At 48.9% G+C, this 13,328-nt stretch overlaps 1 protein-coding gene across 2 annotated transcripts in view; it reads left to right on the top strand.

The window, feature by feature from the left end:
- Positions 1–13,019, top strand: part of POU2F2 (POU class 2 homeobox 2) — a 38,727-nt gene extending 25,708 nt beyond the window's left edge. For both annotated transcript variants that reach the window (XM_040419790.1, XM_040419785.1), the window contains one exon: positions 12,796–13,019. In XM_040419790.1, coding sequence (XP_040275724.1) covers positions 12,796–12,835 — 40 coding nt within the window. In that variant the 3' untranslated portion in view covers positions 12,836–13,019. The remainder of the gene's footprint in view (positions 1–12,795) is intronic.
- Positions 13,020–13,328: the final 309 nt, after the last annotated feature.

Here is a 13,328-nt window from a genome sequence, read left to right as displayed (position 1 = left end):
ATAGAAGTCAGTATTTGGTGGTCACAGCTCCTCTCCTCCTTGCACAATGACCTCTGCACAGGTCACAGAGCATGCTCACTATACTCTCCCATAGAAGTCAGTATTTGGTGGTCACAGCTCCTCTCCTCCCTCCACAATGACCTCTGCACAGGTCACAGAGCATGCTCACTATACTCTCCCATAGAAGTCAATGTTTAATGGTCACAGCTCCTCTCCTCCCTCCACAATGACCTCTGCACAGGTCACAGAGCATGCTCACTATACTCTCCCATAGAAGTCAGTATTTGGTGGTCACAGCTCCCCTCCTCCTTGCACAATGACCTCTGCACAGGTCACAGAGCATGCTCACTATACTCTCCCATAGAAGTCAGTATTTGGTGTCCACAGCTCCTCTCCTCCTTGCACAATGACCTCTGCACAGGTCACAGAGCATGCTCACTATACTCTCCCATAGAAGTCAGTATTTGGTGGTCACAGCTCCTCTCCTCCCTCCACAATGACCTCTGCACAGGTCACAGAGCATGCTCACTATACTCTCCCATAGAAGTCAGTATTTGGTGTCCACAGCTCCCCTCCTCCCTCCACAATGACCTCTGCACAGGTCACAGAGCATGCTCACTATACTCTCCCATAGAAGTCAATGTTTAATGGTCACAGCTCCTCTCCTCCTTGCACAATGACCTCTGCACAGGTCACAGAGCATGCTCACTATACTCTCCCATAGAAGTCAGTATTTGGTGGTCACAGCTCCCCTCCTCCTTGCACAATGACCTCTGCACAGGTCACAGAGCATGCACACTATACTCTCCCATAGAAGTCAATGTTTAATGGTCACAGCTCCTCTCCTCCCTCCACAATGACCTCTGCACAGGTCACAGAGCATGCTCACTATACTCTCCCATAGAAGTCAATGTTTAATGGTCATAGCTCCCCTCCTCCTTGCACAATGACCTCTGCACAGGTCACAGAGCATGCTCACTATACTCTCCCATAGAAGTCAATGTTTAATAGTCACAGCTCCTCTCCTCCTTGCACAATGACCTCTGCACAGGTCACAGAGCATGCTCACTATACTCTCCCATAGAAGTCAGTATTTGGTGGTCACAGCTCCCCTCCTCCTTGCACAATGACCTCTGCACAGGTCACAGAGCATGCTCACTATACTCTTCCATAGAAGTCAGTATTTGGTGTCCACAGCTCCACTCCTCCTTGCACAATGACCTCTGCACAGGTCACAGAGCATGCTCACTATACTCTCCCATAGAAGTCAATGTTTAATGGTCACAGCTCCCCTCCTCCTTGCACAATGACCTCTGCACAGGTCACAGAGCATGCTCACTATACTCTCCCATAGAAGTCAATGTTTAATGGTCACAGCTCCTCTCCTCCTTGCACAATGACCTCTGCACAGGTCACAGAGCATGCTCACTACACTCTCCCATAGAAGTCAGTATTTGGTGGTCACAGCTCCTCTCCTCCTTGCACAATGACCTCTGCACAGGTCACAGAGCATGCTCACTATACTCTCCCATAGAAGTCAGTATTTGGTGTCCACAGCTCCCCTCCTCCTTGCACAATGACCTCTGCACAGGTCACAGAGCATGCTCACTATACTCTCCCATAGAAGTCAATGTTTAATGGTCACAGCTCCTCTCCTCCTTGCACAATGACCTCTGCACAGGTCACAGAGCATGCTCACTATACTCTTCCATAGAAGTCAATGTTTAATGGTCACAGCTCCCCTCCTCCTTGCACAATGACCTCTGCACAGGTCACAGAGCATGCTCACTATACTCTCCCATAGAAGTCAATGTTTAATGGTCACAGCTCCCCTCCTCCTTGCACAATGACCTCTGCACAGGTCACAGAGCATGCTCACTATACTCTCCCATAGAAGTCAATGTTTAATGGTCACAGCTCCCCTCCTCCTTGCACAATGACCTCTGCACAGGTCACAGAGCATGCTCACTATACTCTCCCATAGAAGTCAGTATTTGGTGTCCACAGCTCCTCTCCTCCTTGCACAATGACCTCTGCACAGGTCACAGAGCATGCTCACTATACTCTCCCATAGAAGTCAGTATTTGGTGGTCACAGCTCCCCTCCTCCTTGCACAATGACCTCTGCACAGGTCACAGAGCATGCTCACTATACTCTTCCATAGAAGTCAGTATTTGGTGTCCACAGCTCCACTCCTCCTTGCACAATGACCTCTGCACAGGTCACAGAGCATGCTCACTATACTCTCCCATAGAAGTCAATGTTTAATGGTCACAGCTCCCCTCCTCCTTGCACAATGACCTCTGCACAGGTCACAGAGCATGCTCACTATACTCTCCCATAGAAGTCAATGTTTAATGGTCACAGCTCCTCTCCTCCTTGCACAATGACCTCTGCACAGGTCACAGAGCATGCTCACTATACTCTTCCATAGAAGTCAATGTTTAATGGTCACAGCTCCCCTCCTCCTTGCACAATGACCTCTGCACAGGTCACAGAGCATGCTCACTATACTCTCCCATAGAAGTCAGTATTTGGTGTCCACAGCTCCACTCCTCCTTGCACAATGACCTCTGCACAGGTCACAGAGCATGCTCACTATACTCTCCCATAGAAGTCAATGTTTAATGGTCACAGCTCCTCTCCTCCTTGCACAATGACCTCTGCACAGGTCACAGAGCATGCTCACTATACTCTCCCATAGAAGTCAGTATTTGGTGTCCACAGCTCCCCTCCTCCTTGCACAATGACCTCTGCACAGGTCACAGAGCATGCTCACTATACTCTCCCATAGAAGTCAGTATTTGGTGGTCACAGCTCCCCTCCTCCTTGCACAATGACCTCTGCACAGGTCACAGAGCATGCTCACTATACTCTTCCATAGAAGTCAATGTTTAATGGTCACAGCTCCCCTCCTCCTTGCACAATGACCTCTGCACAGGTCACAGAGCATGCTCACTATACTCTCCCATAGAAGTCAATGTTTAATGGTCACAGCTCCTCTCCTCCTTGCACAATGACCTCTGCACAGGTCACAGAGCATGCTCACTATACTCTCCCATAGAAGTCAGTATTTGGTGGTCACAGCTCCTCTCCTCCTTGCACAATGACCTCTGCACAGGTCACAGAGCATGCTCACTATACTCTCCCATAGAAGTCAGTATTTGGTGTCCACAGCTCCCCTCCTCCTTGCACAATGACCTCTGCACAGGTCACAGAGCATGCTCACTATACTCTCCCATAGAAGTCAGTATTTGGTGTCCACAGCTCCCCTCCTCCTTGCACAATGACCTCTGCACAGGTCACAGAGCATGCTCACTATACTCTCCCATAGAAGTCAATGTTTAATGGTCACAGCTCCTCTCCTCCTTGCACAATGACCTCTGCACAGGTCACAGAGCATGCTCACTATACTCTCCCATAGAAGTCAGTATTTGGTGTCCACAGCTCCCCTCCTCCTTGCACAATGACCTCTGCACAGGTCACAGAGCATGCTCACTATACTCTCCCATAGAAGTCAGTATTTGGTGGTCACAGCTCCCCTCCTCCTTGCACAATGACCTCTGCACAGGTCACAGAGCATGCTCACTATACTCTTCCATAGAAGTCAATGTTTAATGGTCACAGCTCCCCTCCTCCTTGCACAATGACCTCTGCACAGGTCACAGAGCATGCTCACTATACTCTCCCATAGAAGTCAATGTTTAATGGTCACAGCTCCTCTCCTCCTTGCACAATGACCTCTGCACAGGTCACAGAGCATGCTCACTATACTCTCCCATAGAAGTCAGTATTTGGTGGTCACAGCTCCCCTCCTCCTTGCACAATGACCTCTGCACAGGTTACAGAGCATGCTCACTATACTCTCCCATAGAAGTCAGTATTTGGTGGTCACAGCTCCTCTCCTCCTTGCACAATGACCTCTGCACAGGTCACAGAGCATGCTCACTATACTCTCCCATAGAAGTCAGTATTTGGTGGTCACAGCTCCTCTCCTCCTTGCACAATGACCTCTGCACAGGTCACAGAGCATGCTCACTATACTCTTCCATAGAAGTCAGTATTTGGTGGTCACAGCTCCTCTCCTCCTTGCACAATGACCTCTGCACAGGTCACAGAGCATGCTCACTATACTCTCCCATAGAAGTCAGTATTTGGTGGTCACAGCTCCTCTCCTCCTTGCACAATGACCTCTGCACAGGTCACAGAGCATGCTCACTATACTCTCCCATAGAAGTCAGTATTTGGTGTCCACAGCTCCCCTCCTCCTTGCACAATGACCTCTGCACAGGTCACAGAGCATGCTCACTATACTCTCCCATAGAAGTCAGTATTTGGTGGTCACAGCTCCTCTCCTCCTTGCACAATGACCTCTGCACAGGTCACAGAGCATGCTCACTATACTCTCCCATAGAAGTCAGTATTTGGTGGTCACAGCTCCTCTCCTCCTTGCACAATGACCTCTGCACAGGTCACAGAGCATGCTCACTATACTCTCCCATAGAAGTCAATGTTTAATGGTCACAGCTCCTCTCCTCCTTGCACAATGACCTCTGCACAGGTCACAGAGCATGCTCACTATACTCTCCCATAGAAGTCAGTATTTGGTGGTCACAGCTCCTCTCCTCCTTGCACAATGACCTCTGCACAGGTCACAGAGCATGCTCACTATACTCTCCCATAGAAGTCAGTATTTGGTGTCCACAGCTCCCCTCCTCCTTGCACAATGACCTCTGCACAGGTCACAGAGCATGCTCACTATACTCTCCCATAGAAGTCAATGTTTAATGGTCACAGCTCCTCTCCTCCTTGCACAATGACCTCTGCACAGGTCACAGAGCATGCTCACTATACTCTTCCATAGAAGTCAATGTTTAATGGTCACAGCTCCCCTCCTCCTTGCACAATGACCTCTGCACAGGTCACAGAGCATGCTCACTATACTCTCCCATAGAAGTCAATGTTTAATGGTCACAGCTCCCCTCCTCCTTGCACAATGACCTCTGCACAGGTCACAGAGCATGCTCACTATACTCTCCCATAGAAGTCAATGTTTAATGGTCACAGCTCCCCTCCTCCTTGCACAATGACCTCTGCACAGGTCACAGAGCATGCTCACTATACTCTCCCATAGAAGTCAGTATTTGGTGTCCACAGCTCCTCTCCTCCTTGCACAATGACCTCTGCACAGGTCACAGAGCATGCTCACTATACTCTCCCATAGAAGTCAGTATTTGGTGGTCACAGCTCCCCTCCTCCTTGCACAATGACCTCTGCACAGGTCACAGAGCATGCTCACTATACTCTTCCATAGAAGTCAGTATTTGGTGTCCACAGCTCCACTCCTCCTTGCACAATGACCTCTGCACAGGTCACAGAGCATGCTCACTATACTCTCCCATAGAAGTCAATGTTTAATGGTCACAGCTCCCCTCCTCCTTGCACAATGACCTCTGCACAGGTCACAGAGCATGCTCACTATACTCTCCCATAGAAGTCAATGTTTAATGGTCACAGCTCCTCTCCTCCTTGCACAATGACCTCTGCACAGGTCACAGAGCATGCTCACTATACTCTTCCATAGAAGTCAATGTTTAATGGTCACAGCTCCCCTCCTCCTTGCACAATGACCTCTGCACAGGTCACAGAGCATGCTCACTATACTCTCCCATAGAAGTCAGTATTTGGTGTCCACAGCTCCACTCCTCCTTGCACAATGACCTCTGCACAGGTCACAGAGCATGCTCACTATACTCTCCCATAGAAGTCAGTGTTTAATGGTCACAGCTCCTCTCCTCCTTGCACAATGACCTCTGCACAGGTCACAGAGCATGCTCACTATACTCTCCCATAGAAGTCAGTATTTGGTGTCCACAGCTCCCCTCCTCCTTGCACAATGACCTCTGCACAGGTCACAGAGCATGCTCACTATACTCTCCCATAGAAGTCAGTATTTGGTGGTCACAGCTCCCCTCCTCCTTGCACAATGACCTCTGCACAGGTCACAGAGCATGCTCACTATACTCTTCCATAGAAGTCAATGTTTAATGGTCACAGCTCCCCTCCTCCTTGCACAATGACCTCTGCACAGGTCACAGAGCATGCTCACTATACTCTCCCATAGAAGTCAATGTTTAATGGTCACAGCTCCTCTCCTCCTTGCACAATGACCTCTGCACAGGTCACAGAGCATGCTCACTATACTCTCCCATAGAAGTCAGTATTTGGTGGTCACAGCTCCTCTCCTCCTTGCACAATGACCTCTGCACAGGTCACAGAGCATGCTCACTATACTCTCCCATAGAAGTCAGTATTTGGTGTCCACAGCTCCCCTCCTCCTTGCACAATGACCTCTGCACAGGTCACAGAGCATGCTCACTATACTCTCCCATAGAAGTCAGTATTTGGTGTCCACAGCTCCCCTCCTCCTTGCACAATGACCTCTGCACAGGTCACAGAGCATGCTCACTATACTCTCCCATAGAAGTCAATGTTTAATGGTCACAGCTCCTCTCCTCCTTGCACAATGACCTCTGCACAGGTCACAGAGCATGCTCACTATACTCTCCCATAGAAGTCAGTATTTGGTGTCCACAGCTCCCCTCCTCCTTGCACAATGACCTCTGCACAGGTCACAGAGCATGCTCACTATACTCTCCCATAGAAGTCAGTATTTGGTGGTCACAGCTCCCCTCCTCCTTGCACAATGACCTCTGCACAGGTCACAGAGCATGCTCACTATACTCTTCCATAGAAGTCAATGTTTAATGGTCACAGCTCCCCTCCTCCTTGCACAATGACCTCTGCACAGGTCACAGAGCATGCTCACTATACTCTCCCATAGAAGTCAATGTTTAATGGTCACAGCTCCTCTCCTCCTTGCACAATGACCTCTGCACAGGTCACAGAGCATGCTCACTATACTCTCCCATAGAAGTCAGTATTTGGTGGTCACAGCTCCCCTCCTCCTTGCACAATGACCTCTGCACAGGTTACAGAGCATGCTCACTATACTCTCCCATAGAAGTCAGTATTTGGTGGTCACAGCTCCTCTCCTCCTTGCACAATGACCTCTGCACAGGTCACAGAGCATGCTCACTATACTCTCCCATAGAAGTCAGTATTTGGTGGTCACAGCTCCTCTCCTCCTTGCACAATGACCTCTGCACAGGTCACAGAGCATGCTCACTATACTCTTCCATAGAAGTCAGTATTTGGTGGTCACAGCTCCTCTCCTCCTTGCACAATGACCTCTGCACAGGTCACAGAGCATGCTCACTATACTCTCCCATAGAAGTCAGCATTTGGTGGTCACAGCTCCTCTCCTCATTGCACAATGACCTCTGCACAGGTCACAGAGCATGCTCACTATACTCTTCCATAGAAGTCAGTATTTGGTGGTCACAGCTCCTCTCCTCCTTGCACAATGACCTCTGCACAGGTCACAGAGCATGCTCACTATACTCTCCCATAGAAGTCAATGTTTAATGGTCACAGCTCCTCTCCTCCTTGCAGCATGACCTCTGCACAGGTCACAGAGCATGCTCACTATACTCTCCCATAGAAGTCAATGTTTAATGGTCACAGCTCCTCTCCTCCTTGCACAATGACCTCTGCACAGGTCACAGATCATGCTCACTATACTCTTCCATAGAAGTCAGTATTTGGTGTCCACAGCTCCCCTCCTCCTTGCACAATGACCTCTGCACAGGTCACAGAGCATGCTCACTATACTCTCCCATAGAAGTCAATGTTTAATGGTCACAGCTCCTCTCCTCCTTGCACAATGACCTCTGCACAGGTCACAGAGCATGCTCACTATACTCTCCCATAGAAGTCAATGTTTAATGGTCACAGCTCAGCTCCTCCCTCCACAATGACCTCTGCACAGGTCACAGAGCATGCTCACTATACTCTTCCATAGAAGTCAGTATTTGGTGGTCACAGCTCCCCTCCTCCTTGCACAATGACCTCTGCACAGGTCACAGAGCATGCTCACTATACTCTCCCATAGAAGTCAGTATTTGGTGTCCACAGCTCCCCTCATCCTTGCACAATGACCTCTGCACAGGTAACAGAGCATGCTCACTATACTCTCCCATAGAAGTCAATGTTTAATGGTCACAGCTCCCCTCCTCCTTGCACAATGACCTCTGCACAGGTCACAGAGCATGCTCACTATACTCTCCCATAGAAGTCAGTATTTGGTGGTCACAGCTCCTCTCCTCCTTGCACAATGACCTCTGCACAGGTCACAGAGCATGCTCACTATACTCTTCCATAGAAGTCAGTATTTGGTGTCCACAGCTCCTCTCCTCCTTGCACAATGACCTCTGCACAGGTCACAGAGCATGCTCACTATACTCTTCCATAGAAGTCAGTATTTGGTGGTCACAGCTCCCCTCCTCCTTGCACAATGACCTCTGCACAGGTCACAGAGCATGCTCACTATACTCTTCCATAGAAGTCAGTATTTGGTGTCCACAGCTCCTCTCCTCCTTGCAATATGACCTCTGCACAGGTCACAGAGCATGCTCACTGTACTCTTTCATAGAAGTCAGTATTTGGTGTCCACAGCTCCCCTCCTCCTTGCACAATGACCTCTGCACAGGTAACAGAGCATGCTCACTATACTCTTCCATAGAAGTCAGTATTTGGTGGTCACAGCTCCTCTCCTCCTTGCACAATGACCTCTGCACAGGTCACAGAGCATGCTCACTATACTCTTCCATAGAAGTCAGTATTTTGTGTCCACAGCTCCTCTCCTCCTTGTAATATGACCTCTGCACAGGTCACAGAGCATGCTCACTATACTCTTTCATAGAAGTCAGTATTTGGTGTCCACAGCTCCCCTCCTCCTTGCACAATGACCTCTGCACAGGTCACAGAGCGTGCTCACTATACTCTTCCATAGTAGTCAATGTTTAATGGCCACAGCTCAGCTCCTCCCTCCACAATGACCTCTGCACAGGTCACAGAGCATGCTCACTATACTTTTCCATAGAAGTCAGTATTTGGTGGTCACAGCTCCCCTCCTCCTTGCACAATGACCTCTGCACAGGTCACAGAGCATGCTCACTATACTCTTCCATAGAAGTCAGTATTTGGTGGTCACAGCTCCTCTCCTCCTTGCACAATGACCTCTGCACAGGTCACAGAGCATGCTCACTATACTCTTCCATAGAAGTCAGTATTTGGTGGTCACAGCTCCCCTCCTCCTTGCACAATGACCTCTGCACAGGTCACAGAGCATGCTCACTATACTCTTCCATAGAAGTCAGTATTTGGTGGTCACAGCTCCTCTCTTTCTTGCACAATGACCTCTGCACAGGTCACAGAGCATGCTCACTATACTCTTCCATAGAAGTCAGTATTTGGTGTCCACAGCTCCCCTCCTTCTTGCACAATGACCTCTGCACAGGTCTCAGAGCATGCTCACTATACTCTTCCATAGAAGTCAGTATTTGGTGGTCACAGCTCCTCTCCTCCTTGCACAATGACCTCTGCACAGGTCACAGAGCATGCTCACTATACTCTTCCATAGAAGTCAGTATTTGGTGGTCACAGCTCCCCTCCTCCTTGCACAATGACCTCTGCACAGGTCACAGAGCATGCTCACTATACTCTTCCATAGAAGTCAGTATTTGGTGGTCACAGCTCCCCTCCTCCTTGCACAATGACCTCTGCACAGGTCACAGAGCATGCTCACTATACTCTCCCATAGAAGTCAGTATTTGGTGGTCACAGCTCCCCTCCTCCTTGCACAATGACCTCTGCACAGGTCACAGAGCATGCTCACTATACTCTTCCATAGAAGTCAGTATTTGGTGGTCACAGCTCCTCTCTTTCTTGCACAATGACCTCTGCACAGGTCACAGAGCATGCTCACTATACTCTTCCATAGAAGTCAGTATTTGGTGGTCACAGCTCCTCTCCTCCTTGCACAATGACCTCTGCACAGGTCACAGAGCATGCTCACTATACTCTCCCATAGAAGTCAGTATTTGGTGGTCACAGCTCCTCTCCTCCTTGCACAATGACCTCTGCACAGGTCACAGAGCATGCTCACTATACTCTTCCATAGAAGTCAGTATTTGGTGGTCACAGCTCCTCTCCTCCTTGCACAATGACCTCTGCACAGGTCACAGAGCATGCTCACTATACTCTTCCATAGAAGTCAGTATTTGGTGGTCACAGCTCCTCTCCTCCTTGCACAATGACCTCTGCACAGGTCACAGAGCATGCTCACTATACTCTTCCATAGAAGTCAGTATTTGGTGGTCACAGCTCCCCTCCTCCTTGCACAATGACCTCTGCACCGGTCACAGAGCATGCTCACTATACTCTTCCATAGAAGTCAGTATTTGGTGTCCACAGCTCCTCTCCTCCTTGCACAATGACGTCTGCACAGGTCACAGAGCATGCTTACTATTCTCTTCCATAGAAGTCAGTATTTGGTGGTCACAGCTCCTCTCCTCCTTGCACAATGACCTCTGCACAGGTCACAGAGCATGCTCACTATACTCTTCCATAGAAGTCAGTATTTGGTGGTCACAGCTCCCCTCCTCCTTGCACAATGGCCTCTGCACAGGTCACAGAGCATGCTCACTATACTCTTCCATAGAAGTCAGTATTTGGTGTCCACAGCTCCTCTCCTCCTTGCACAATGACCTCTGCACAGGTCACAGAGCATGCTCACTATACTCTTCCATAGAAGTCAGTATTTGGTGGTCACAGCTCCCCTCCTCCTTGCACAATGGCCTCTGCACAGGTCACAGAGCATGCTCACTATACTCTTCCATAGAAGTCAGTATTTGGTGGTCACAGCTCCCCTCCTCCTTGCACAATGACCTCTGCACAGGTCACAGAGCATGCTCACTATACTCTTCCATAGAAGTCAGTATTTGGTGTCCACAGCTCCTCTCCTCCTTGCACAATGACCTCTGCACAGGTCACAGAGCATGCTTACTATACTCTTCCATAGAAGTCAGTATTTGGTGGTCACAGCTCCCCTCCTCCTTGCACAATGACCTCTGCACAGGTCACAGAGCATGCTCACTATACTCTTCCATAGAAGTCAGTATTTGGTGTCCACAGCTCCTCTCCTCCTTGCACAATGACCTCTGCACAGGTCACAGAGCATGCTTACTATACTCTTCCATAGAAGTCAGTATTTGGTGGTCACAGCTCCTCTCCTCCTTGCACAATGACCTCTGCACAGGTCACAGAGCATGCTCACTATACTCTTCCATAGAAGTCAGTATTTGGTGGTCACAGCTCCCCTCCTCCTTGCACAATGGCCTCTGCACAGGTCACAGAGCATGCTCACTATACTCTTCCATAGAAGTCAGTATTTGGTGTCCACAGCTCCTCTCCTCCTTGCACAATGACCTCTGCACAGGTCACAGAGCATGCTTACTATACTCTTCCATACAAGTCAGTATTTGGTGGTCACAGCTCCTCTCCTCCTTGCACAATGACCTCTGCACAGGTCACAGAGCATGCTCACTATACTGAGCGGCCTGGACCAATTAAACTGACAAAGCAAAGTGGTCTCAAGAGGCAGAGAAATGCTCAAAACCCCAAATGCTGTTGCGCATTTATAACTGGGGGAGCAGGTCCCAGCCCATGTGATCCCCAGCAAAAATGTATACAATGGAGTATGCCTGCAACGGACCAGATGTGCCACAAAGACATCCTACACAGTATAGATAAATGTGTGGATGTGATCCATTGTGTAAAACAAAACAAAACACTCTAAAAATTTGATGCACTACAATGGTAAATGCAATTGACAATATATGGCTAAACCCTCACTCTGATATTAAAAATGAGACTTTCACCAATATATTCTTAGATCAAGAACATACCGGAGCCTGTGCACCTCGTCAAGGTCTCTCATAGTGGCACGGGGCCTAACGCTAACCTACCTGCACCGTATTTGCAATTGCAGGAATTGCAATGTGTGATTTCACGCTGGAGGTACCTGGGAGTCGATTGCTGTGTGTCGGACCTTATGCTCCTGTCATAGCCCATATGGCCCCTGTAATGGCCCATACGGCGCAGGTAGGTTAGCGTTAGGTCCCGTGTCACTATGAGAGACCTTGACGAGGTGCGCAGGCTCCGGTAAGTTCTTGATCTAAGAATATATTGGCGAAAGTCTCATTTTTAATATCAGAGTAATGGTTTAGCCATATATTGTCAATTGCATTTACCATTGTAGAGCATCAAATTTTTGCAGTGTTTTGTTTTACCTGGACCAATTACCAGTCGGTGTAAAGGTGGTTAGCATGTCCAGCCTTTTTCAGTACCCTGTCAAAGTTCTCTAGATGGTGGCCGATCACACTCTCCGCCTTCCTGATTAGCTTCATTAGCCACTAAACATAGTTAGACGTACTGTCAACAACAGCTCCAGCAAGATGGCCGCCACCAAAATCATCTTCAGGAAATAGAATAAAAAAATTCTGCAATCAGAAAATCAAAACTTATTAGAAAAAAAGATTTTGCAAAAAAAAAAAAAACCTATAGGTGACACATTCCCTTTAACTATAAAACTTCTCCTGTGGAGGGGACATCATTGTTGTCGAGCACCAGAGAAGCTTTGCTGAGGATTATTGGAGCAGGTTGGCGAGTCTCCTGGAGACTTACAGTCGCTGAGTGCGGTTATTATCTCCGTGTAAAGTGTGGTTTCCGTTTTATTCGATGTTTTCATGTTTTCATCTCTCGTGATTCTGGTTATCTCACATTTCTCGTATCGCTGATGTGCAGTCATTCTCCTGTCCTCTTGTCTTCTAGCTCTGACCAGTGGTGGCTCTCTGCCACTCTCCGGTCTTGATGCCAGCGGTAACCTCATCCTTGCCAGTGGATCCAACATCTCCAATGCTCCCAGTCTGGTGGGCTCTCCGCTCTTCCTGAACCCTGGAGGTCTCTCTTTTCTCGGGTCTGGCCTGGGACGCATGGCATCTGCTGGTGGTACCCCTAGTCTGTCTCCAGCCTCCACCACGTCTTCTAGCGAGGCTGCCATCTCTACCCTACAGCACAGCCCAGGAGGCTCCCAGCACAGTGGGGAGAGCGATTGAAAGAGGAAACCATCTCTCCCCCCCCCTTCAACCTCCACCAGCACCCAAGTTGAGTCTCCATATACATGGAGGCTCCTGGATACTTCAGGGGGGTAGAGGTGTGAGTACTTTTCAGATGGTTTTGCCTCTTTCCCCCTCAACCCTCCAAGCGAAGACGTGAAATGTGTGGAGGGGGGGATTGGAACCAAAATGAAGAACCAAAAAAGAATTCCTAAACCAAATAAGAACCAAAAACCCAAACCTCGGAAA

The sequence above is a fragment of the Bufo bufo genome, chromosome 1 (assembly GCF_905171765.1).
Source record: "Bufo bufo chromosome 1, aBufBuf1.1, whole genome shotgun sequence".
NCBI classification, from domain to species: domain Eukaryota; kingdom Metazoa; phylum Chordata; class Amphibia; order Anura; family Bufonidae; genus Bufo; species Bufo bufo.
This window is presented reverse-complemented; position numbering and strand designations above follow the sequence as displayed.